This window comes from Micropterus salmoides, unplaced genomic scaffold (genome assembly GCF_014851395.1).
Source record: "Micropterus salmoides isolate LMB-PRFRI ecotype aquatic unplaced genomic scaffold, ASM1485139v1 Ms_hic_scaffold_21, whole genome shotgun sequence".
Taxonomy (NCBI): Eukaryota; Metazoa; Chordata; class Actinopteri; order Centrarchiformes; family Centrarchidae; genus Micropterus; species Micropterus salmoides.
The window spans coordinates 4,254,901-4,282,228 of record NW_024041262.1 but is presented as its reverse complement, the minus strand read 5'-3'; the positions used below and the strand labels follow the sequence as shown (position 1 = coordinate 4,282,228).

Here is a 27,328-nt window from a genome sequence, read left to right as displayed (position 1 = left end):
GGTTTGTCCCGTATTTATGGGTTTCTTTAATGCAGCACCCCATGCAAATGATCCCACCTGCATTCTGTGATTGGGTAATACTCACTGCCATTGTTTGGTTAATACCGTCAGGTTCAGGGCCAATCTGTGTCAGATAAGGGCGGGTCTGTTGGCAGGGAGTGGAGTTTAAACAATGGCAGCTCGAGAAACCCCCTCGTCCCATCTGAAACGAAAGCGGATGCCAGCTACTGCTACTAGACTATTTCTATTACAGCTTCTACAACCTCTGCTACTGCTAATTCTACCACTGTTACTGTTTGTAACACTATAACTAATGTTGCTACCACAGCTGCTTCTACTACTACAAATACTGCTGCCACAACATCTACTACTAATGCTAATAGTACCACTATTGGTGAACTACCAAAACAACAGCACCTCCTACAACAACTGCTGCTAGTGATGCCACTGCTACTAATGTCACTTAAACCACTTCATGTTCTACTACAACAACAACAATTTTTACTACCACTGACTCCATTACTAGGGCCGTCTGTGCTACTACTAGTGTTGCTGCTACTTTACTGCCACTGCCACAACTACTGACAATAAAGCTTGTGCTACAAATGTTACAATTACTACTGCTATTACTCCACTCCACGACGCTGACACTACACAGGAAACCATATACTGTAGGTGTCAGTCCTTAATTCAGCTGCAGGTGCTAAATATTTCCCCTAAGGTAGCTCCAGAAAGCAAAACCAGTAACAATCTCCACATTCAAAAAGAGCACACTCAATATTGTAGTGATACTTACACTTGTCAGACTCCCTAGAGTGTCTCAATGTGTTTTTTATGCATATCTGTGTAAATATGTTTGCACTTAGCCAAGTGACTCCACCCTGCCTCTGAGACATGCTGCTAACGATTCCCATCCCAATGATTAGATCTCTTTTGCAATACTCTCTCCATCCTCCTCTCTCCTTTTCCTGAACTGGAAAGTTGAATAGTAGGAGATAGTAGGAGAAGAGACGAGCTTTCAAAACAAACAGAAATAAAGAGTTTTCTCTGCATTAGCAGAGAAGTTTATTCAGAGTTTACTCAGCAGAATTTGGCTGTGATCTCCCAGTAAGGGATTTGTGTCTCTTGAAAGACTGCCACACTTACACAGCAGTCGTCTCACAGTACCTACTTTTTTGTATAGCTGGAGAAGATTTCTAGGTCTGGTTAGAACTGGAGCTGCAAACATTTGCACACAGACAACCAGGAGATAAAATTTTGTCCTGGGGAAGATGACATTCACAGTACATATGTAGGAAGATGTAGGAACAGTAGAAATTGTGATTAAAAATATCTCTGATTAGGATCATTCTTAATGAAATTTGATCCTCGAAACTGTAGGAGACCCCATGTTGAGAACCTTTGGCCTAACATATTCTGTATATGTATACATGCAGTGCAGTTTATGTAGCGTATATGAGAGTAAACCAACTGCTTATCTGCAGGACAGAGTCTGAGCTTTGTGGGAGTTTTCAGACATTCAGCCGTCTCAAGGTTTCACAGCCAGATTAAAACTGATTCTGAGGAAAGGAAGGAGGTGAAGGTTTCAAACAGTTTGCTTTTAGGCTCCTTTTTTCAATCAGAGTACACTGCATGCTTTGGTATTTCTGCCGTCTGCCCAACCCCCCTGTGGTGTCCCACTTAGTGTGATCCCGTCAAGTCAAGAGTGTTCGTCAGCAACATTCACATTCACCATTAAGCTTTTTACACACAGTCAGCTCAAGCCAAAGGCAGAGTTATTCTTTGCAAATGGTTAATTTTATTCGCAGATTTAAACACAATTGTTTCTGTAGTAGTTCAAGGAATCTTTCAGTCAAGGCCACTGTCAAGAAAGACATTTTTGTGATTAGAGCTAGAATTTTTGAGAAAAAAGATTAGGTTAGAGGAGATTTTGTTTGTTTGTTTGTTTCTTGTTGTAATTGTAATTGTAATTTATTCTTATAACGGTTTGGCTTTTTCTTAGAGAAAGTTGTAAGAGTATTGTCATATTTGAAGTGTAAAGTTGTAACATTTAAATTTTATGTGTTTTTATTTTAAAAATGAGGACTTCCTCTTATAACGAAACCAAAATGTAATTTATATGAAAAAGTCATAATATGGGTGTATAATAAGAAAAAATACATGTTTGTTTTAATACTACTTATTTAAGTAAGTAATTTAATGTTATTTTACTATTCTCAGGGAAAAAAGCTTGTGTATTCTAATATTTTAATACGTATCAATGTGTCAGTGTTTACAGCTCATCATATATATTATTTTAACAACTTTATGACTTTGTCTTGTAAAATTATGACATTATTCATCATTTTTTTCCTCAAAAGAAGCACATTATTCGTAAAATATTCTTATGTTTTTTTCTCTATCGCAGCTTTATTTTTAAAATCAGTTTTGCAGCTTTAATGCTCCGTTGTACAGTCTCACGCGAAAAAAAAATTGAAAACTGTCTTTGAGCTTGCTGAAGGGTTTTCTGTAAAGTATGTGTTAAACTCAATCATTTCCAACTGGTACTTACACTGTTTACTCGAACCCTAACTAGTTTGACAGTTGAATGGAAACATGGTGTACAACAAAGGGAGCAGATGCAAAAGTGTAGCATCCACCCGGTGGCAAGAATGTGCTTGGAGTGGGTAAACATTTAGAAAACACCATGCACATTAATCCAGCTAATATCCTACAGCAGTGATTCAGTGTTGTTTACTTCTTGCAAAACTTGTATCAACCTTCACATAGCAAGCTGAGGACCTCCTCCACCTCCTCCTCTCTGGATACGATGCCATTTGTATTCCTACATTTGGGCCTCTGACAGAACCAGATACATTTTTGTTAGCTCGTGTGTGTGTGTGGGTGGATGAGTGGGGGGTATATGGCTTAATGAGATGTTGCAGATGTCTGTAACAGTCGAATAGATGAATCTGTGTCTGAGTGTTGCCTGCGGCTTTACATGAGTGTTTGTGCTTTGATTTCCTAGGTTGCTGCTCAAAGCCGGTATTGACATCAACAGAGCCACCAAAGCGGGGACGTCTCTGCACGAGGCTGCCCTCTACGGCAAAACCGAAGTTGTGCGACTACTGCTCGATGTAAGCAAAGATTACATAAATATAATTTCAGTTCAGCTGATATGGGATTTTGAAGGCTGACTCTGATGTTTCTGTGTTGATGGTGTAGATGGAAAGACAATGTTTAAAACTAACACAACTTAACACTACAATCCTGGTGTTATTCTTTAATAAAGGAAGGAGGCATTTTGAGGGAGTGTTTGTTTTGAAAGCATTTCATCCTCAGTAATCCCACGGGGTGTGTGTGTGTGTGTTATGTGTGTGCGCCTAGGCGGGCATCAACGTGAACATCCGCAACACGTACAACCAGACAGCTTTGGACATTGTCAACCAGTTCACCACCTCCACAGCTAGCAGGGAAATCAAACAGCTGCTGAGAGGTTGGTGGCTCTTCAGACATTTTTTTGGTTGAGGCAGGGGAAACAGTGGGGGGTGGAGAGGTTGCTAAATGGTAAAGAGAGAGGTCAGAATAGAAATCAGTGGTGAAAAAGGAGCCCTTTGTGCCTCCGGATGATGTGTCTGTATGTTTATGTCTCTGTGAAGAAGCATCAAGCTCTCTCCAGGTCAGAGCGGTGAAGGACTACTGGAACCTCCACGACCCAACCGCTCTCAACCTCCGGGCTGGAGAACTTATTATGGTATTTGTTTTTGTCTCTTTAATGGCTGTCATAACTAGTAATTAAGTAATGACTTTCCTTTCCTTTTCTTTCTACCTTTTGTTAGCTGTGTTTCTGGTGTAGTTGTTTATGTGTCAAAAACACTGCTGGCGTGGATTGCCTTTAATGGTTCAGATTAAGAAATCTCACTTAAAGTCATATCTTGCTGCACCTTCCCAAGTGAAGATTTTTAGTGTTTTGTTGATGTTTGTTGCCATGGATTACTGTAATACTAAGTCCATATTATATTTCCATAGAACAAAGCTACTGTAAAATTGATGATACCTGCCGGCAGCTGCTTCTCTCTACCTGTGCACCGGCAGTGTAAGGATTATATGATGATGACGTTTGGGAGTGAAGTCTTGTTAGGATGTGTGTGGGATGTTGCAGGGTAATTTAGTGTACCCTGAGCGGGAGACCACAGCAGAGAAACAGGCACAAACTTGCTGCGGTCTCTCTCTCATTACCAACTTGTTTGCCCATCTCCCCCCCCCCCACACTGTGTTTGCACTAATTCATGTGTGTGCACATTTGTGTGTGTTTATGTGCTTACTGCTGTGTATTTTGATATCTTTATACGAGTCGTTGTGACATCCCAGACTCCTGTATGAACTCGTATGTTGTTGCGCCCTGTTAGAAGGCAGAGGTGTTTGTTTTTGTCCTCTCTAGGCATTTTGTTAACACTCACAATGAATGGACTGTGTATTTCCAGCTCATTGGCTCTCTCATTATGGTCTTAAAAGCATGCCTTGAGGAGTCACACACACACGACATGCATACTTAGAGTTGATATATAGTTGACAAGGGAAAATGTTTGGCAGGAAAACCCCTTTAATCAAACCTCTCAGTTTTCACACCAATGAATAATGTGTTAGTGATTGCTTGTTCCACAAGCTGATCTAATGCGATTGTGAATTGTTGCAAGGCTAATGCTGTTTGCAGTGACACAAACATTTCAGCTGAAGCATGCCCATGATTTGTTGGTGTCAGGTCGTGGAGCAGCACTCAGACGGTCGTTGGAAAGGTCACATCCATGACACCCAGCGGGGGACGGACCGGGTGGGCTTCTTCCCCCCTTCAGTGGTGGAGGTCCTCAGCAGACGAGCAGGTAGACAAACAAGCAGCTGGCACACAACATCTGCATAAACTCAAAATACACTGAAAAGTAGTGATGTACAAGTACTGTACTTATATGTACAATCACAAATTTCCCTTTTTGCTTTTAACTCCACCACATTTTAGGCAGAACTATTGTACTTTTTACTCCCCTACATTTATTTGACAGTTATCGCCACTAGTTACATAGCAGATTAAGATTTTCCATACTAAACTGAAAAAATTATGCATTGTTTTGAATAAAACTACCCAACAGTATAGAAAGTTAAGCATAAAAGTTTTTATTTACTTTGAAAACAGTAGTGTGACCCCCCCCAAAAAATATATATATATATATATTATAGTTATTATATTATAAAATATATAAGTTAATATAGATTTTTTCTGTTTACCATTATTATAATTGCTTTTATATTAATGTATTTTGTCTGCTACGTAGCAGAAGAGAGTTACAGACTCAATTTCACTCTACAAAAGCCAGGATCTCCAAAGCCTTCTTCTTCTTCAGAAAGAGTGTGTGTGTCAGTTAGTTTTTATGTTTGTGTGTGCTGGACAAACACTGTTTTTTGAAATAACATTGCAAAGTCCATCTGCTGATCAACATAGCAACAAGTGAGCCTTGAGTTAAAACATTTATTTTTTCTCAAGGTATGTCAAGTTTTTTAAACTGGTCGGACCTCGACTACTACAAGTACTACTACAAGTACTACTACAGTACGTGCTGTGTATTAATTAATGCAATCATAATTTGAAAGGGGCCCTCCTGCACAGTCATTTTACTTTTCTTACTTAAATACATTTTAATGCTAATAATAATGTTCTTTTACTTAAATGAAATTTTGAATGCACAGTTTTACTTGTATTTTTGCTAGTGCTGGGTAACGATTAAACATTTTAATTGCGAAATTGAATAATGAATTCTAAAGTAGTGTATTGTGCACTTTTAATTTAAATGTACTGCTGTATCCACAAAAGTGTAATAACATGTGGTTTGCAAACACTTTAAACAAATAAGGTGTTTTTTACCAGCAGCTTTCCTTTTACACAGTAGCAATAAAATATTTCTAGTAAATCTCAACTTAAACATTAATGTAATCAGATCAAATATAAAACCAAAGCTATTTGCCACTGCCAGGGCTTTACCTTTTATCTAGCTTGTTAAAAGTTCCCATCAGAGTCCAGAGCCACGGTCATAACATCATAACAGGCACCTTCTGAGCAACAGGTTAACATATATAAATCTGTTGGGTTTTTTTTTCTGAACAGGTATCAGCAGAAACATTTTTCTTTTATCAGGGAGCAGCAGAAACAGACTACGTACAGTAGCAAGTGTCTGTGAGCTGAAGTGCTCGAGCAAGGCGCGTTATGGCATTTGTGCTCGCCTCACGCACACAAGTTGATTTGCCTTGAACTTTTTGTACGCAACTCGCAGCACAGATCATTGGAGGAGAGACTGATCCTCGCTGTTTGAGTTTCCAGAATCTATTACTGTTTACTAAATAGTTATCAGGAGATCAACAGGAGGGAATTCGCATGGCAGAGCATCCCCACAAAACTAGCCTATAATTTTAACTAAAGTTAAACAGGTAACAGCTGTGTAAAGCACAGAAGCCATTGCCATGGTTACTATCCATAGAGTGCCTGCTGTGTACTCGCAGAGCACTGTTTTACTTCTCCCACACGCTGCATCCAGCATAGTCTGCCGAAGCCTCTCTCCGCTGCTTGTTTGGGTGGGTTGTTTGCAGGCTGGTCAACATCCCACCCCTCCTGTGACCCATGGTTGAGCAACGGACTTTCATAATAATAACAAAAACTATGTTAACATGAGAAAAAACAATTGTCTTCTTTAATCAGTGCGTTACGCGATAATAACGTGTTAACTTGCCCAGCCCTAATTTTTGCATTTTCTTGAGTCAAGTAAAGTATCTTAATGTTCCCTTTACTCAAGCCTTTTTAAGCACTCTCATTGGGCTCACAGTCGAGGATGGATTGTCAAATGGCAAATGGGTCCTAGGTTCTATGCAAGTCAATTGGTTTTAGTAATTTGATCTTTTGCAAATTGGTTTAGGTTTGGTTTATTTGCACCAGTAAAGTACATGCTCCCAAATAATGTGTTAAATCAAATTATCAAAACTAACTAGCACATAGAAAACCTGGTACCAGGTTCTGTTCCTGTAGCATAGAAGTACTGGTTGATACTGGGTTATATAATGAAGCTGCCATGTTTGCTGTGTGCACTAAACGTGGCAACAGGATATAAACACAGTGCACAGAGGGTGGTTGGTGCAAATGCGGGGTCCAGCAAGAATAAATGTTTACTATATTGTACTCCATGGTAACTTTGTCCCAGGGCCAGATTAGACCTCGCATGCTGGAGGATTAAGCTGACAGAGGGGGGTTAAAAGGGCTAACTTAACCCAGGGCAATGGTTATATACGGGCTAAGAATATATCTGGACACTAGTGCACAAACAGGATCTGTCATGTTGGTATGATCACTGAGTTTCAGCATACTTGTAAATCATCTGATTTAATCCCTGTGAATACAAGTAATACGATCCAGATATGATGCTTGTTTTGCAGCTGCAAAGCTATTGACATTCAAACTGCGGGACGAGCGCAGAGAGGGGTCCAATAACAGACATAGATACACACACACACACACACACACACACACACACACACACACACACACACACACACACACAAACTACAACACTTCATTTCTAGGTCCCGAACAAGCCTGGCAACACACACACACACAAACATAGTTATTCACACATAGAGACACACATTAATAGGATTACTATGGCCAGATTGCAAAGTGTCAGCTCAGTGCTAAAGCCCTCACAGTCTGCGTTGTGATATTGTGTGCTCTGTGTGTGTTTGTGTGTGTGCGTGTCTGCTCATGCTTGAGGGAGAAGAGACAAGAGAAAGAGAGTTTGACTTTAAGTCGGTGACAGGCTCTTTGCTTGTGAGGCAAACTCAGCAGTGTGTGTGTGCGCACGTGTTTGTGCCTGAGCTCTGTGATAATGTGAATGGTGTCAGCAACCGTGGACTAACAACACACAGAGGAAAAGTAAGCCCTCTCAGCGTCTCTGGTGATCTTACACTACCATTCAGCAGCCTCTTATGTAACACCAGAGGGGATTTACAGTGAATTTGCCCTTTTTTAGCTGTTGTTCCAGATACTCCAAGAACAAGCATACATGATTAAGTTCATAATGTGCTCACCAGACTCCAAAAGGTGTTTGTTGCGGTCTTACAGCCTGTCCCAATACCTGTGCATGTAGTTGCACAGGTATTGTATTGTGCAAACACACACACATGCACATGAACTTCTTTCCCTCACTCATGCATGCCAGCATCAACCCAAACCTGTCTCCCTGACCCTAGGGGGCACTCTTTCCCGCCAAGCCTCAATACCTTGCCAACGACAACACTTTGCATCCAGAGCTCCCCCCTCAAGCTACGGCCCCGTCCCTCAGACTGACGACTCATACACCCTTGGCCACGATCCCACAGGTACATGCACACACACACACACACACACACACACACACACTTCCCATCTGTTTGGTTTCTGTTCACCACCTGTGACACATTCATGTCCTCCTAGGCAAGGATGGATTACTGAACAAGCCTACCGGGAACAGGTTCAGGGACTCAGGGCCCCAGGGTGGCCTGGGCCATAGCCTCTGTTTGAAGTGACTGTTTCATTTGGAAAGTCAATTAAATAAATACAACAAAATGAACTACAGAGACAGCAGACAATGACTAAAACCAACAAAATTACCACAAAGAGACACCAAGTGATCACAAAGAGACGCAAAATGACCACAAAGAGACACCAAGTGATCACAAAGAGATGGAAAATGACCACAAAGAGACACAAAATGACTACATAGACTACAAATGACGCAAAATGACCACATAGAGACGCAAAATGACCACTAAGAGACACAAAACGACCACATAGATGCAAAACGAGCACATAGAGACGCAAAATGACCAGAAAGAGACACCAAGTGATCACAAAGAGACGCAAAATGACCAGAAAGAGACACCAAGTGATCACAAAGAGACGCAAAATGACCACAAAGAGACACCAAGTGATCACAAAGAGACGCAAAACGACTACATAGATGCAAAACGACCACATAGAGACGCAAAATGACCACAAAGAGATGCAAAACAATCACATAGAGACACAAAATGACCATAAAGAGACGCAAAACGATCACATAGAGACACAAAATGACCATAAAGAGACGCAAAACGACCACAAAGAAATGCAAAATGACCACAAAGAGACACAAAATGACCATAAAGAGACGCAAAACGACCACAAAGAAATGCAAAATGACCACAAAGAGACACAAAATGACTACATAGACTACAAATGACGCAAAATGACCACATAGAGACAGCAAGTGATCACAAAGAGACACAAAATGACCACAAAGAGACAGCAAGTGATCACAAAGAGACACAAAATGACCACAAAGAGACGCAAAATGACCAGAAAGAGACACAAAATGACCACAAAGAGACAGCAAGTGATCACAAAGAGACACAAAATGACCATAAAGAGACACCAAGTGATCACAAAGAGACACAAAATGACCACAAAGAGACACAAAATGACCACAAAGAGACACAAAATGACCACAAAGAGACACAAAATGACCACAAAGAGACACCAAGTGATCACAAAGAGACACAAAATGACCACAAAGAGACACAAAATGACCACAAAGAGACACAAAATGACCACATAGACACAAAACGACCACAGACGCAAAACGACCACAAAGAGACACCAAGTGATCACAAAGAGACACAAAATGACCATAAAGAGACACCAAGTGATCACAAAGAGACACAAAATGACCACAAAGAGACACAAAATGACCACAAAGAGACACCAAGTGATCACAAAGAGACACAAAATGACCATAAAGAGACACCAAGTGATCACAAAGAGACACAAAATGACCACAAAGAGACACCAAGTGATCACAAAGAGACAGCAAGTGATCACAAAGAGACACAAAATTACCACAAAGAGACACAAAATTACCACAAAGAGACGCAAAATTACCACAAAGAGACACAAAACGACCACAAAGAGACACCAAGTGATCACAAAGAGACACAAAATGACCACAAAGAGACACAAAATTACCACAAAGAGACAGCAAGTGATCACAAAGAGACACAAAATGACCACAAAGAGACGCAAAATGACCAGAAAGAGACAGCAAGTGATCACAAAGAGACACAAAATTACCACAAAGAGACAGCAAGTGATCACAAAGAGACACAAAATTACCACAAAGAGACGCAAAATGACCACAAAGAGACACAAAATGACCACAAAGAGACGCAAAATTACCACAAAGAGACACAAAATTACCACAAAGAGACAGCAAGTGATCACAAAGAGACACAAAATGACCACAAAGAGACACAAAATTACCACAAAGAGACACAAAATGACCACAAAGAGACGCAAAATTACCACAAAGAGACACAAAATGACCACATAGACACAAAACGACCACAGACGCAAAACGACCACAAAGAGACACCAAGTGATCACAAAGAGACACAAAATGACCATAAAGAGACACCAAGTGATCACAAAGAGACACAAAATGACCACAAAGAGACACAAAATGACCACAAAGAGACACCAAGTGATCACAAAGAGACACAAAATGACCACAAAGAGACACAAAATGACCACAAAGAGACAGCAAGTGATCACAAAGAGACACAAAATGACCACAAAGAGACACAAAATTACCACAAAGAGACACAAAATGACCACAAAGAGACAGCAAGTGATCACAAAGAGACACAAAATGACCACAAAGAGACGCAAAATGACCAGAAAGAGACACAAAATGACCACAAAGAGACAGCAAGTGATCACAAAGAGACACAAAATGACCACAAAGAGACACAAAATGACCACAAAGAGACGCAAAATGACCACAAAGAGACACAAAATGACCACAAAGAGACACAAAATTACCACAAAGAGACAGCAAGTGATCACAAAGAGACACAAAATTACCACAAAGAGATACAAAATTACCACAAAGAGACACAAAATGACCACAAAGAGACGCAAAATTACCACAAAGAGACACAAAATGACCACAAAGAGACACAAAATTACCACAAAGAGACAGCAAGTGATCACAAAGAGACACAAAATGACCACAAAGAGACGCAAAATGACCAGAAAGAGACACAAAATGACCACAAAGAGACACAAAATGACCACAAAGAGACACCAAGTGATCACAAATAGACACAAAATGACCACAAAGAGACACAAAATGACCACAAAGAGACAGCAAGTGATCACAAACAGACGCAAAATGACCACATAGACACAAAACGACAACAGACGCAAAACGACCACAAAGAGACACCAAGTGATCACAAAGAGACACAAAATGACCACAAAGAGACACAAAATGACCACAAAGAGACAGCAAGTGATCACAAAGAGACACAAAATGACCACATAGACACAAAACGACAACAGACGCAAAACGACCACAAAGAGAAGCAAAATGACCAGAAAGAGACACAAAACGACCACAAAGAGACACCAAGTGATCACAAAGAGACACAAAATGACCACAAAGAGACACAAAATGACCACAAAGAGACAGCAAGTGATCACAAAGAGACACAAAATGACCACAAAGAGACACAAAATGACCACAAAGAGACAGCAAGTGATCACAAAGAGACACAAAATTACCACAAAGAGACACAAAATTACCACAAAGAGACGCAAAATTACCACAAAGAGACACAAAACGACCACAAAGAGACACCAAGTGATCACAAAGAGACACAAAATGACCACAAAGAGACACAAAATGACCACAAAGAGACAGCAAGTGATCACAAAGAGACACAAAATTACCACAAAGAGACACAAAATTACCACAAAGAGACGCAAAATTACCACAAAGAGACACAAAATGACCACAAAGAGACACAAAATTACCACAAAGAGACACAAAATTACCACAAAGAGACAGCAAGTGATCACAAAGAGACACAAAATTACCACAAAGAGACACAAAATTACCACAAAGAGACACAAAATGACCACAAAGAGACACAAAATGACCACAAAGAGACACAAAATTACCACAAAGAGACAGCAAGTGATCACAAAGAGACACAAAATGACCACAAAGAGACGCAAAATGACCAGAAAGAGACACAAAATGACCACAAAGAGACACAAAATGACCACAAAGAGACACCAAGTGATCACAAATAGACACAAAATGACCACAAAGAGACACAAAATTACCACAAAGAGACACAAAATGACCACAAAGAGACACCAAGTGATCACAAATAGACACAAAATGACCACAAAGAGACACAAAATTACCACAAAGAGACAGCAAGTGATCACAAAGAGACACAAAATGACCACAAAGAGACGCAAAATGACCAGAAAGAGACACAAAATGACCACAAAGAGACACAAAATGACCACAAAGAGACAGCAAGTGATCACAAACAGACGCAAAATGACCACATAGACACAAAACGACAACAGACGCAAAACGACCACAAAGAGACACCAAGTGATCACAAAGAGACACAAAATGACCACATAGACACAAAACGACAACAGACGCAAAACGACCACAAAGAGAAGCAAAATGACCAGAAAGAGACACAAAACGACCACATAGCGATGCAAAATTACCAAATAGATGCAAAGAGACACAAAGTGATGTAAAATGACCACAAAGTGACGCGTAATGACCACAAAGACATAAAACAACCACAGAGACGCAAAATGACCGCATAGAGACGCAAAATGACCACATAGATGCAAAATGACCACATAGATGCAAAGAGACACAAAGTGACATAAAATGACCACAGAGAGACGCAAAATGACCTCATAGAGACGCAAAATGACCACATAGATGCAAAATGACCACATAGATGCAAAGAGACACAAAGTGACATAAAATGACCACAAAGAGACGCAAAATGACCACAGAGAGACGCAAAATGACCTCATAGAGACGCAAAATGACCACATAGATGCAAAATGACCACATAGATGCAAAATGACCACATAGATGCAAAGAGACACAAAGTGACGTAAAATGACCACAAAGACACAAAACGACCACATAGAGTGTCACTTTTAGGCTGGGGGTTTTGCTGCTATGTAGGAGGGGTGGGGGGTCTTTTACATGTCTGTGCCCAGGCCCCTGTTGTCTCAATTTCCGTCCATGTCCCAGGTTTCATATTCCCCTCCCAAACAGCACCCTGACCCCAGTCTCCTCTCGACCAGCGCTCTGGTGCTCAGTGTCAGCTTGATAGGTCCACTCCCAGCCACAGTATGTGGGCTATACAGTGAGTGTGTGTCTAAAGTGTGTGTGTGTGTGTTTGTTAGGTGCTCCACCTGACAGTCAGCTCTCAGCCCCAGATAGTCCTGCTAGCCCCACTCAGGACATTTGGGTCCTCAGGAGGTCTCCCACTGGTAAGGGTGTGTGGTCCCAAACCCCTGCAACCCCACCGACCCTGTGTGAACCTGTAGACCAGATCCCATCCATGCTCTTCTAAAAAAACTGGGCCTCTTTAAGCTTATTCCCATCTTTATCTCTTTTATATCCCAAAGTCTTGACCTCACCATGCCACCCTGCAAATCCCATGCCTCCCTTGCCCCCCACACGCAATAATCCAGAAACCATAACCATAGTTGTCTTGCAGCAGGATGTAATGGTAAGTGACCAGGCCTCCTTTAGAGCCTTTTCTTTAGCTCCTCTGTCACTCCTGACTGATGTCTCAGATTTTTTGCAGCTTGATGGTGTAGCTGCCTCCACCCTGACAGCATGCACATCAAAAATATAAAAAAAACAATTATCTTAACATGTCATTTCATCTAGTGTTGATTTATGAAATGTATAGTTGCAAAGAGGTATTGTCATCTATAATTTTAAAGGAATAATTTGATATTTTGGTAAATACACTTTATTGCTCTCGTTTACGAGAGTTAAATGAAAGGATTGACATGACTGTCACGTGTGTGTGTTGGAGTATGTAAGTATGGAGCTATAGCTGGGAGTTGATTAGACTAGCTTAGCATAAAATCTGACTTAATAACGCATTTGTTAAATCTGTACCCACAAACAGAAACGTAAATGTGACAATGTGCGGTTTTAAGGATGCATACTGTAACTATTTCTTGCTGGCATGGATAAACTGTTGTTCATCAAAAAAATTCACAGTTTTCACGAGCGCTGGCAGGGAACTGGGGTTTTAAACGGCGGAAACAAGGCAGCGGGTACTGTATATGGATTGCAAGCGCCCAACACTTGCAGTTTGTGTCCATTTCTATCTTTTTCTTGAGTTGAGAGGTGATCCAAATAAAATGTAACTGCTTTTGCAGCATCTCCACAAGGGCCGCTATCTTGCTCTGTTGTTTTGCCCTCCAGGTCACCGCGCATGTCACATGACTGAAAACTATGAATAGCTACACTATGTAACTCCCCCTAAAATCACAAATGGTTAATTATACCTTTCTGTTAATGCACAGGTTAAACACATGATATACAATTAGTGAGTTTTAGATTTGTTGATAGGCCTATTTTTGAACTTAGGATAGAACCATGCTAGCGTTTTGCTCCTGCTTCCAGTCTTCAAAGCTAAGCTATGCTAATCACCTCCCAGCCCCAGCTCCTAACTTGCACACAGACGTGAGATTGGTATCAATCTTCTCAATTAACTGTTGTAAAGAAAGCATTCAAGTGTATTTCTGGAAACATCAAACTGATCCTTAATAGGACTTGCTAATGACTTGTTAAAGTTGTTTTTTGTTTTTTTGCTGTGCACTCAGACCACATGCCTTTACCGACAAATTGCACGCTACAATCTTTACAGCTTTCTCTCCTGACTTCCTAACTTTTCTCTCCAAGTCTCACTTTACACTGTAATATCTATGTCTGTTTGTGTCTCTCTGTCTTGCTCTCTCAGGTGACAGAAACAGTGTTGGCAGCGCGGGCAGCGTGGGCAGCAGCCGCAGCGCTGGCAGCGGCCAGAGCTCAGAGAGCGGCCACAAACAGAATGGGACTCAAAATCGCCATAATGCTGACACTGGCAAGGTAAGCTCGCCCCAGTAACATGAGTGACATTACATGGAAAAAGAGCAAGCCAAGCATCTGTTCTGACTGTGCTACAAACTGTATGTAGGGTGTTCCTCATTAAAAATCTTGATCTCTTTTTGCTCTATAAGAACTTTCCAGTCTTCCAATGCAGTTCATAAATGACCTAGAACCTAGCTACGTACAACATGTCAGATTTTCTCCACTAGTTTGATGTTCACACTGTCATTGTACTGAATTGATTATCTGACTTGCCACGTTGAACATTGTCTGCAGTGATCCTCAGCAAGTCTAGAGATTCGGTCTTCATTTCAGCTTCCATCATGTATTTTTTTTTTTGTGCGTGTGTGCAGCTGGCTCCCTCTGCTGGTGAATCTGGAGACCATCTCCACATTGTGGGAGCAGACCACAGCAAACAGGCGGATGGGACCACAGGTTAGTCAAGGAATGAAAAGTCTCCCGTCTTCTTCCTGTGTTTATGAACAACTCTCTAGGGATAATTCTAATAATGCATTTTCTCTCTGTCTCAGCTCCTCTTTATGAACAAAAGTTTTGATTATGAAAGAAGTTCTGATATAAAAGTCTTAAAAAGGTCAAAGGTCAACAGCTCTGGTCTGTGCCACACTTGGTTACCCCCTCGCCTGTTTGCCCTCTTTGGGACTGTCTTATCTGAAAGACTCAGAAAAGAGGCTGTGCACTACAGATTGACATAGGTAGAGAAGCTTTCACGATGAAGACATCGGTCATTTTGGTGAATGCACATCTGGTTAACGTTCCCACCTCCTCAAAAAGGTGCAGCACACAGCCGTCTCATCCAGAGACAGTCCCCCAAAAGCTCCTGGCTCCCTTTCATATCATTTCCAGAGAGCCATGAGACGGCTGTGTGCTGCATTTTTTGAAATCTGAGCTTTAGTTCTTTTCTGATAACATGAGCTTGTGTTTTTTTATATCTACGCTCTTTGCCGTTGGGAAAACTGCTGGCATAATTTTTTGTTCATTATCCTGAAATCTATGATTATAATCTGCATCCCTCATTCAACACTTGAAAGATGACAGACTTCTCACACCAGTATTAAAAACTTTTTTTCTTGTAATGGCATTTTCTGGTAAATGTTTGACTTTATTCTTGAAGTAATAATGATTTTTTTATCCTAATATTCTAACTTTTCCTCATAATAATATGACATTTTCTTTCAAATATTTGACTTTATTTTATTTTAGTATTACAGACTTTTTCTTGTAAATTACATTACGCTCAGACTACTAAAGATTTTTCTCATAATGTTGGATTTTTAAATAAAGATTTTACTTTATTCTCAAAGTATGACACATTCTAATATTATGACTTTTCTTGTAAAGAAACGGGTATAGTAATAATAATAATAATAATAATAATAATAAATGTTTGACTTTTTGTGTAAAATGACATACCTCACAGTATTTTGATATACTTTGAATCTCTCACATAACAGCGGTCCTAATAATCTGCTGTACCTTTAATTTTTACTGTAGGGGATTTAAACATTTTTGCTCTGTCTTAAAATCCTGCCAGTGCAAGAAACCCTAAACTTAATTTAAATCACTTTATTTCCTGAGACTTAGATCCCTTTCAGGGGACATCACTGTACCTACTTTTACCTGAGGAATGCCATTGAAGACACACATGGTAGCAGCGCCTTTGTTCTGCAGAGTGAGCTGTTTTGCAATCATCCTGAAAGGAAATGAGATGGAAGGAGAGAGAAAAGGCTTACCTCACCTCACCACAGAAACCAATAAAACCACTAGCTACCCTCAACCACACAAGCCTGTAAAAAGCATCCAAACACCTCTCTAAGGAAACACGAACGGCTGGGAAAATGTGTCTTAGTGTGTGCACGCTGTTAGATCTGAACAGCAGGTGCAGAACAAAACGTGGGAAAGCGCACACGTTATGAAAATATTAAGGAGTGACATGCTAGCTGAAGCAGAGGATCTGTGTTGACCTCGGGCTGAATAGGAGGGAGGGTTCAAGTGAAGGAGAAAAGAAAGGGAGGGAGGGGTCAGAGGGCGGAGACCGGAACAAAACCAGAAAGAGCAAGACATTTGTTAAATGAGGGAGAAAAACAGAGAACAGATTAGTTGACTGCATGAAGGATAGGCAGAAGGCAGGATGAAGTGTCAAACATCCGGAGCTCTGCTGCTCTCGTTCCTCCTGAAGGGTAAGAATTGCAGCGCAGATTTGTTGGGATGTTTATACTGCACTTAAATGTAGGATATTCTAGGACAGAAATTTTAAATCAGTTCCACTTGTTGCTGTTTTTCTTCCCTACTGTTATTCAGGTGCAAAGAAAATGTCTGTAAAAAAGACTTATATTGGTGTACTGTAAAATATGTTCGTTTTTGCCTGCTTCTCGGCCCAAAAGCTGAAGTTTTGTCTCTTGCCCCGAGGCCACATACCTCTCCACTAGGTGCTGTTTTACCTGGGAGACCGGGGCCCCTGACCTTCACCCTTCACAACAAAGTAGAGGAAAATAGACTTCCATAAACAGAGCAAATGAAAAACAGTAATGTTTCAGGTTGAAATAAAGAAAAAAGAGGTGTGTTGCCCTTTCAAGAAAGACACTCATCTGCTTTCTTTCTAACGGTGAGATGAGCAGATTGATATCACTCTTTCTGTGCGTTAAGTACAGATCTGGTGTCAGGGCATAGTTAGACTAACTTAGCATAGAGACAGGAAGCAGGGGGGAAACATTTAAAATACGCTCACCTTGTATCTTGTTTGTCTGCTGTGACCCAGAAGGTAGAGCGGGTTGCCTGGTGGTTTGATCCCCTGGCTCCTCCCCCAAACTGTGTGAATGTTAATTTCTGTTCTGATAAGCAGTTGGCGTGTTATTCTGTGCTATGAATGTGATGTAGTGTAAAACAAAAAAACAAATTGTCATTATGTACATTTCTATAACGAGACACAACGTGTAAATCAGTGAGCTTTAGGTGGTAGGTGTATTTATATTTTTTTGGAGACCTTGCTTTCCCTGCTTCCATCTTTATGCTAGCGCTAATCACCTCCCGGCTCAATCTCCATACTTAATGCATAGACATGAGAGTGGTATCAATCTTCTCATGAAGCTCTTGGGGAAAAAGCAAAAAAGCAGATGTTCCCCAAATCCCCAAATGTTGTCCTATGCCTTTATTCAAAGACCTCAGGCTAAATGTCTCTGTTGTCTTAAAACCACTCCTCAAAGGGTCAGTTCACCCAAATTACAAAAGAACATATTTTCTGACATGTGTCTAGCAGTGTACCATTGTATTAATGTGGAGGCAGACGTCTCAGAGGCAGGTATCTCTACTTGGACAAATAAAACCAAAACCCACTGCATGTCTAGATACCATTAAAGGTAAGTGAGAACATTTGATTTATTATAATTTGGGTGAACTGACCCTTGATAAAACTTGATTGGAATAACGTTTTTGGTATAATCAATTCTATTATTCTTGACCTTTTTGACCATGCTTAAAACTCTTAACCTTGCAAAGTTTCTCTGTGTTCAGAAAGCTGCTTTATATAGAAAGTGTAACCTTAATTAAAAAGGTCGAGGGACCCTGTCAGGAGGGATGACTAAAAGAGCAGAAAGAAAAGAGGGAGCGATCAAAACACGGGCCTCGGACGAAAGAGGGGTAAAGATGGAGAAAATGGGAGGAAAGGTGCATTCCTCAGAGATCTGTGGTCATGTGTCATGAGTGAAAGAGGGATAAATCACGGGTGTGTTCAGTGGGCTTTCAGATCAGTCAGATAACACACCTTTACTTACCTGGAGAGAGCCAACAACAACACCCCTTACCCAGACAGCTGCATGGAGAAGACTGATTCATCAGTTTGACATGGCTGATGTTAATGCAGACTATGTTAGTAACTTGCAAACATTTAACAAAAGAAAAATACAGATTTCACTTAACGGAAACGTGTTCCTGCTGAGTCTCTGTTCTGTCTTTGGGAGGGTGTGGTCGGCCGACCCTGCTGTCATTTACAGTAAAGCACGGCGGAGGTTGTCCTGCAGGATTTGATCATGTGTGTTTTGTAGGTGGTTCTCGACGGCAGGTCAACGGCACTCCTCAGAAAGGCTTCGTAAGGCCAGAACAGTTTCTGGAGGGCAAGGTGAGTGCAGTAATAGGAGGAGTAAGTGTGTGTATTGTGTGTGAGAGAGAGAGAGAGAGAGAAGCCTTATATATATTCCCCCTCTCTGTTGTTAGGACTGTGAGGCCATCTATCAGTGGTTGTGTGAGTTCCAGTTGGAGCAGTACACGTCCAACTTCATCAACGCGGGATATGATGTTCCCACTATCAGCAGGATGACCCCTGAGGTGTGTGTAACAATTGTTGGCATTTTTAGCATCACTTAACTTTTGCCAAATACATTTGGGGACGATGGGATGGGGGCTACTGATTGCCATAATTATTTTGGTTTGGTATTTTGCAATTTTTGGTATTCAGGCTTTCACAACTAATTTTCATTATTATAAATTGTAGTTGCGACAGCTTGGTAACCAACACATGGCGTGTTCAAGGAGCACCGTGGTGGCAGAGCGGTCCAAGCACTGCAACTTCAGAGAACAGGAAAACAGACAGGATGCAAGAAAAGCATTTCATCCATTTGACATTATCTACACTGAGTTTAGAACAAAAGGCTGGCAATAAAAAAATAGGAGAACAGTGAAAAACACATTTACTAATTTGACAGCACGTGCAGCACTGCTGCAAATACAGAAGTGCTACAAGCAATGTCACTGAGGAAATGAGCTAACTTATTTAACTCATTATTGTTATTGTTGAATGTGTTTCTTAATGAGCTTGTTTTATGTATTTCTAACATTTTGTCTGTGTATTTTTTTCAGTTATCAAGACCAATTCATTTACTAACAAATGACTTGGAAATTTGCCGTCTTTATTAATCTTCTTCCATTGATGTGATGTGTTACATGACTCAGTAGTGCAGTGAACTAACAAAGATGAGGAGGAGTAAGACTTAGCTGGGAACACACAGCCAGTCCTGTGTTCAGTCCTGTGTAGCAGTCACCAAAAGTGGAATAATGTCCTTTACTGTATTTTTGTTGTTGTTTAGTCACTGACTGTTTACATGTGCTTGATTCTTCAGGACCTGACAGCTATCGGAGTGACCAAACCAGGCCACCGAAAGAAGATCTCAATGGAGATCGGCAAGCTAAACATCCCAGAGTGGCTGCCTGATTACATTCCTGTGAGGAAATAATTCCCTCTTGCATGTTGTAACATTCAGGAAATGTAGCTGCTTCTCTTGGATTTGTTGTAATATCTTGAACCACCAAGTGTCAAACCGTAAAATAAGCAAAGCACAACATCCAGGATTATTCAGACTTTTGGGATTTGATTCTCATCGCCCCCTTCCTCTGTTGCTTTGGTCTGTGTTTGTTGCTGCTCAGTCGGACCTGGGGGAGTGGTTGAGTATGATTGGACTGCCTCAGTACCAGAAGAGATTGTGCGACAATGGCTATGACTCCATCCCTATTGTCAAAGACATCACCTGGGAAGACCTGCAGGAGATAGGCATCACCAAACTGGGTGAGGAATAAGACCAGATTTCTACAAAATTTGTTGTGGATGTTGGTGGTCTCCCCAAAAGATGAAGCCATCTATTTTTGACAGCTTACTCTTCAGCCTCTTCAAATTTGCAAAAGTCATTGTATAATCTGAGTCAAATTATGCTGCAAGTGGGGGTTATCCTTTTAATGCCTCTGAAAAACTTTATACAACCTATTGTTAGTGGGAGGAACATTGAAACCCAGGTACTCTGATAGAAGAAGACCATGAAAATATTCCATATAAATGTTTTCTACCTCCCTTTTAGAACAAGGCAATTAGCAGCATTCAGAGATATGTACGACTACTTTAAAGGGAAACTATGTAACATCTGAAAGAAGAAATAACAAACACCCCTCTTACAAATGATATGTTGAATTCATAAGCAACGGAATGCACCCTCCTCAGTTCAGTACACTCGAACACCATGTGACATCTGTAGCACACCAATCAGACCACAAAGACAGAAGAAGTAATCGTGCGAATGTGGTAAAAAAACAAATGTTGTCTTTAAATTACCTCATGAGACTTTGGGAAATGAAGAGAAATGCAAATATTCCGGTACTCTCTAATTTCCATGTGGCCACAGAGGTCACTGTTCATTAAACGTAACATCGTCTTGCTTTAAACCAGAGTGTGTGCTGTATTCAGTAGATTGCAATGATTGCTATCTCTCTGTTTCAGGCCATCAGAAGAAGCTCATGTTAGCAGTGAAGAGACTCAGTGATCTGCAGCGCGCTCGTAACCATTCTGACAGAGCTGAAGGCGGGACTCTCCGACGGAAGCCCCCCACCGCCTTGGAACTAGTGGCCATCGAACACACACCATCACACAATGTGCACGCTCTCGCTCGCTCTGACGCTTCTTCTGACACCTGCTGCCCCTCCCCTCGCACACCGAGGGCCCTCCTCTCCTTCCAGGACAGCGAGTTGAGCGCCGAGCTGCAGAGCGCTATGATGGGCAGGGCGGGAGGAGGTGCTGCCGAGGCGTTCGGCATCAGAGGCATGACCTCTGCTGCAGCTATATCTGCCATGTCGGTCAGTCAGGAGAGCATTAGCATGCGATCGCGGGGATCAGGGAATTCTGGGAATTCTGGGAATTCAAATTCAGTATATTCTCAAGACCACCAAGCTGCACAACCTTCAGCAAAGAAACCCAGCCGGTCAGAGGAGAGCCTGGGCTGTGGTGCAGGGGAGGAGGCCAAGCGAGGAAGAAGCAGTCCTGGAGGCAGAAGTAGACAAAGACCCACAGAGATGTGGGAGCACCAGAGTCGGTCAGCTACCCCCAATAAACTTCCCTTCTCCCCACTAACCCCTCCACTAACCCCCAGCAAGATGCCTCGCTTTGCCTACCCAGCTATCCCGCCCAAGGCCAAACACTTCCAGTCCCCTAGCCGCCTCTGTCAGCCTCAGCACCACCCGCCCTCCTCCCCTTCCTCTCCATCCCCGCAGCCTTCGCCCACACAGAAGGCCTTCAGTTACCTCCACGCCCAGGCAGGAGGCATCAACGGGGCTCACAAGCTCTCCAAGCCTCTACCTGGAGCTGTCCCTCTGCTGGGACCCCGACCTGGACAGGGCCAAGCTGATGACACCCAGAGGGGTCCGCACAAGAAGCGCGCCCAAAGCCTGACTCGATACGCTCTGTCCGACGGTGAGCCAGACGAAGACGACGACCTCGCTCCCCCCTGCACCTCTGCTTCCTCTGCAGTCATGCCCTCCTATGCCACCCTGTCGCGCAGGCCGGGACGCGGGCACACAAGTACCACAGGGACCCAACGCCAAATCAACCGCAGCCACTCGTTCGCCGTGCGATCCCGACGCAAAGGCCCACCCCCGCCACCGCCCAAGAGGATGAGCTCGGTAAGCGGCAGCCCGGCACGCCAACCAGGGAATGGGAAAGTGGCGGAGCCAGAGGCGAAAGGAGGGGTGTCGACGGAGAGCACAGGCAGTGTAAGGAGCATCGCAGCCAGGCTAGAGGGAAGCAGCAGCAGTCCCTCCAGGAGGATAGATATACCACCAACTCCCATCCCAGTGTCACCTATATTCAGCCCTGTTTCCTCCCCGATTTCATATGGGATGGCGCCTCACACCATCCTACAGCACTCCAAACCTGTCCCTGCTCTGGGCCTGGCGGGCCTCAGGAGGACAGGAAGCGAGAGGACAGAAGTAGAGACCGACAGACAAAGAAGTGGAGGCACAGAGGGAACACTCGAAGAGAAAGCAAGGAAAAGTGAAAGAATATCAAAGAGTGGTACAGCTTCTTCAAAGCACAGCTCCGGTGACCACCTCCCTTTTGCTGAAGAAGGCAACCTCACTATCAAACAGCGGCCCAGGATAGCAGTTGTCCCCCGAGCAGACTTTGAAGTCAAGACCCCTCCTGAGGGTCCATTACAGACCCCGAACAGCCTGGAACTCCCAGAGTTCAATCTCAAAGAGTCGGACACGGTCAAAAGACGACACAAACCCAAAGACCCGTCGACACCTGATGAGGCAACTACCCCGAACAGAGACGACAACCACCCGCAAACCAAGAGTCTCCACACACACGATGATGTCACGCTGAGCGACTGTGAATCTCAGAGGCCGGGGATTGTGTTCCAGAGAGTAGGCTCCATGGGGAAAGGCCCGAAGCTTCCAGTGTCCTCAAAACCTTCCAGTCCTCTCAAACAATCCCCTGACAGCAAACCACCAACCCCCCAGAAAACAGTCCCTCCAGCGCAAGCTAGTGCGCAAACCGCCATTCCTAAACTAACCAGCGTACAGGTTCACACAGTTTCTCCGAAGCTGGGCGGCAGCATCCACACACAGACATGTATGCCCAGTCCCAAACCAGTGAGACGCACACAGACAGTGATGTCCAAGCCAGAGAGTCCACAGAAAGCTGCTGGTTTGTCTGTATCAAGACTCCCTCAGCCCAGCATGGCCTCGGCGTCAACTGCAGGTAACACCGACTAAAAAATTTTTACTTGGCAGGGAGGACTGTCTCCCTCGTTAAATAATATTTTGACCAAAATTGTTCCAAAAGTCATTTATTTTGGATGACAGATTAACCCCCTACATTCTTGTCCTTCAGTTCCGAACCTAACCATGGTCCAGGGCGTTGCGTTCGCTTCTCCGTCCTCCCCAGCTTCGGCCCATTCATACACCACCTCGGCCCTACCGGCTCAGGAAGGGAGAACAGGGCCACCCCAGGCTGGTGCGGCCGGTCCGGAGGTGCTGGCTCAGAAGAGGCTGGAGCAAACCAGCACGTCGCTGGAGGCTGCTCTCAAAGTGGTGGAGAACAAACTGGCCTACGGGAGCTGCGTGGACGGGTAAGGACTCCTGATCTATACTCACGTGTTGGTAGGGTGGCTGTGTGCTCCACAGTCTCCTTTCACAGTTGGAACTTGAACATAGAATGTACGGATAAGGTATAAAAACTGATCTGTGGTTCTTACTTTTTTGTTACAATGTTATCGTAATTAATAGAAATAAATAATGGATTAGTCTAATCTAATCTCTGTTGAAGAAATTCCTTATGGGGATCAGAAAGTACTACATTGCTTGTTGTTCAGCACCATTAGTTAGAAGAACTTGACTCTTTATACTGTATCAGTACACTTGTAACATAGCCCCTGTCTGCTTCACAGTGGCAGCAGCACAGTGAAGGCAGCAGGAAATATTCTGGATGACATTGGCAACATGTTTGACGACCTGGCTGACCAGCTGGACGCTATGTTGGAGTGACATCCCCAAACTCTGCCTCACAGGAGAAGCGAGAAGCCATCAAAACAGGAGATCAAGATGGATCTTTGATGCTGGTAAGAACAGAGGCAGAGGACTCAGCACCTCTTCATGGCTCTGGATGAATCAATAAGTGCACATTTGAGGATTTCCTGCACAACTTTCCCTCAATATTGCCCAGTTTTTCAACGCGAGCACTTCGCCTTAGGACACACACTTGGGAATGTTATTGGAGCAACAACAAACAGCAGCTGCAAGATCGGCTTCCAGATGTCTGTGTTCAGTGTATTATCACTAAATGAATGAGGGTCCATTTTATTCACGTTACCTGTAAATGTGTAGATAAGTCTATGGTGGCGCTGTGTATGTGTGTAGGCAGATATCTTTATACTGAGTATATTTATACTTATGTTTGTTTTTAACAAATGGAGTTCCTATTGACTTAAATCATTCTAGTGTTCATCAATACTGTTATATATATTTTGCTGCTTGTTGTCTATAACATGGGGAAAATATTGTTTATTGTAATAAAAGCAGCATATTCCATATTAGATTTGTTTTTACACGTTTTTACCAAAGTTTTTATCCTCTTGAAGAGGCACATTAAGGGGTCGGCACAAAGTGAGGAATTTTTAAAGAGATGTCTATCAGGTGCGACTTGCTGTGAGGTAAAGTGGAGACTGTCGAGACTGTGGAGCTCAGTCCACCTCCCACTAACAGCTTGGAAGGTTTTACAGCTCACCTCAGGGTGCTTTGAAGTGAATTTACTGTAAGTGTGCAGTTTCTAAAGAATGGGGGATGCTTTAATCATTTCAACAGTGGCCTGTTACAAAGCATTTCAAGTAAGATCAACCTTCTGAAAGACTATGACTGAACACTGTAAGGGATGAACACAGCGCAGTGTATGGAGTCTCGAGTGTGCTACAGGAATAATCAAAGACTTTCACATGTTTATTAAATAAATTAATAAATTTTTTACATTGTTTTTTATTGTATGTCTCTATTTGTTACACCATTTCGTACTGTGTCGCAATATCATATTTCAATTTTACAATGCTTTACTGTGGGCTCCGCAAACATGAGCGTAGTTGCTCCCTGCTAGATAACTGGCTCACTGGTCTGTGGAAACCCAACCTAATCACTTCCAGCCTTCTATCAAAACACACCAATAGTTAGATAACTAACGTATTTATATAGACCAGACGAATATACAAAGCAAGTCAAACAGTGGTGACATACAGCCACTATGTTTTAATACTAAAACTTTAGCTTTTTGAAAATGATTAAGGTTGGAAACTTTAACCAAAACTAAAATTTTATTATTAATTTATCATTTAGAGACATAAGATAAAATAGAATTATTGATTGGAACTTTAACAATGGTTTTATTATTTTTTACTTTGTGTAAATAGTTTTATCATGCATCGTTTAAATAATTTTGGCACACTCCAGACTCTATAGAAGAGCAGAGACCTCTCTCAGAGCAATTAGCGGGTTAGGCAGCTGTATTTGGGGTAAACTCTGGCTTACTCTTGGATTGGTAAACCCAGTTAACAGAACCTGTCGTTAACAAGCTTTGTGAGACAAGTTTAGTTCAGGATCAACAGTGTTAGGTTTATTGTATTAATATTCCTTTACTTTTGTTTACCTATCCCTTGTTTCCACACACCTTATAGAGTATTCACTGCACAAAGAGATGCTCTTACTATTAATTCATCTGATTACTGCAATCATTGACCCAATGCCATACACTTATTGTGCAGTTGAATGCCTGTTTGTGAGCCATCCTCTTTCAATGAGGCAAGTAAAGAAAAGCAATTATCTACAGCCTACATTTGTCCAACAAATGCACTCTTTGATTTTTTTAGTTTTTGAGTTCTTTCAATGCTTTTGCAGGGAGGATATTTGGCTCTACTGTAAGCCATGGAGTAAAGGAATTTTTACATCAAAACAAAGTTTTAGCACCATTGGTTCCTCTGTTATATTTTGGTGGATGCTGTTACTTTGTATGAATATTTCCACTGAATTCTGTGTCGACCTGGAAATCATTAAAAGGACAATTTTTACTATGTCTTTGTCCAGGTGTATTCATATACACTGCTCAAAAAAATAATGGAATGGAAAATGGAATAGACAACAGGTGGAAATTATAGGTAATTAGCAAGACCCCCCCAATAAAGGAGTGGTTCTGCAGGTGGTGACCACAGACCACTTCTCAGTTCCTATGCTTCCTGGCTGATGTTTTGGTCACTTTTGAATGCTGGCGGTGCTTTCACTCTAGTGGTAGCATGAGACGGAGTCTAAAACCCACACAAGTGGCTCAGGTAGTGCAGCTCATCCAGGATGGCACATCAATGCGAGCTGTGGCAAGAAGGTTTGCTGTGTCTGTCAGCGTAGTGTCCAGAGCACGGAGGCGCTACCAGGAGACAGGCCAGTACATCAGGAGACGTGGAGGAGGCCGTAGGAGGGCAACAACCCAGCAGCTGGACCGCTATCTCCGCCTTTGTGCTCTTCACAGATGAAAATCGGCTCACAATGAGCACATGTGACAGACGTGACAGAGTCTGGAGACGCCGTGGAGAACGTTCTGCTGCCTGCAACATCCTCCAGCATGACCGGTTTGGTGGTGGGTCAGTAATGGTGTGGGGTGGCATTTCTTTGGGGGGCCGCACAGCCCTTCATGTGCTCGCCAGAGGTAGCCTGACTGCCATTAGGTACCGAGATGAGATCCTCAGACCCCTTGTGAGACCATATGCTGGTGCGGTTGGCCCTGGGTTCCTCCTAATGCAACACAATGCTAGACCTCATGTGGCTGGAGTGTGTCAGCAGTTCCTGGAAGAGGAAGGCATTGATGCTATGGACCGGCCCGCCCGTTCCCCAGACCTGAATCCAATTGAGCACATCTGGGACATCATGTCTCGCTCCATCCACCAACGCCACGTTGCACCACAGACTGTCCAGGAGTTGGCGGATGC

General features: G+C 42.4%; 1 protein-coding gene across 4 annotated transcripts in view; it reads left to right on the top strand.

Moving 5' to 3' along the window:
• The window catches only part of LOC119916612 (caskin-2-like), a 68,635-nt gene extending 42,213 nt beyond the window's left edge, over positions 1–26,422 (top strand). For 2 of the 4 annotated variants that reach the window (XM_038736669.1, XM_038736670.1), the window contains exons 8-22: positions 3,008–3,116; positions 3,367–3,475; positions 3,639–3,733; positions 4,742–4,859; positions 8,263–8,391; positions 13,334–13,420; positions 14,914–15,041; positions 15,395–15,476; positions 19,100–19,173; positions 19,269–19,379; positions 20,171–20,272; positions 20,475–20,613; positions 21,316–23,571; positions 23,704–23,941; positions 24,260–26,422. In XM_038736669.1, coding sequence (XP_038592597.1) covers positions 3,008–3,116; positions 3,367–3,475; positions 3,639–3,733; positions 4,742–4,859; positions 8,263–8,391; positions 13,334–13,420; positions 14,914–15,041; positions 15,395–15,476; positions 19,100–19,173; positions 19,269–19,379; positions 20,171–20,272; positions 20,475–20,613; positions 21,316–23,571; positions 23,704–23,941; positions 24,260–24,356 — 3,874 coding nt within the window. In that variant the 3' untranslated portion in view covers positions 24,357–26,422. The remainder of the gene's footprint in view (positions 1–3,007; positions 3,117–3,366; positions 3,476–3,638; positions 3,734–4,741; positions 4,860–8,262; positions 8,392–13,333; positions 13,421–14,913; positions 15,042–15,394; positions 15,477–19,099; positions 19,174–19,268; positions 19,380–20,170; positions 20,273–20,474; positions 20,614–21,315; positions 23,572–23,703; positions 23,942–24,259) is intronic. The other 2 variants (XM_038736671.1, XM_038736672.1) reach the window with 2 other exon arrangements.
• Positions 26,423–27,328: the final 906 nt, after the last annotated feature.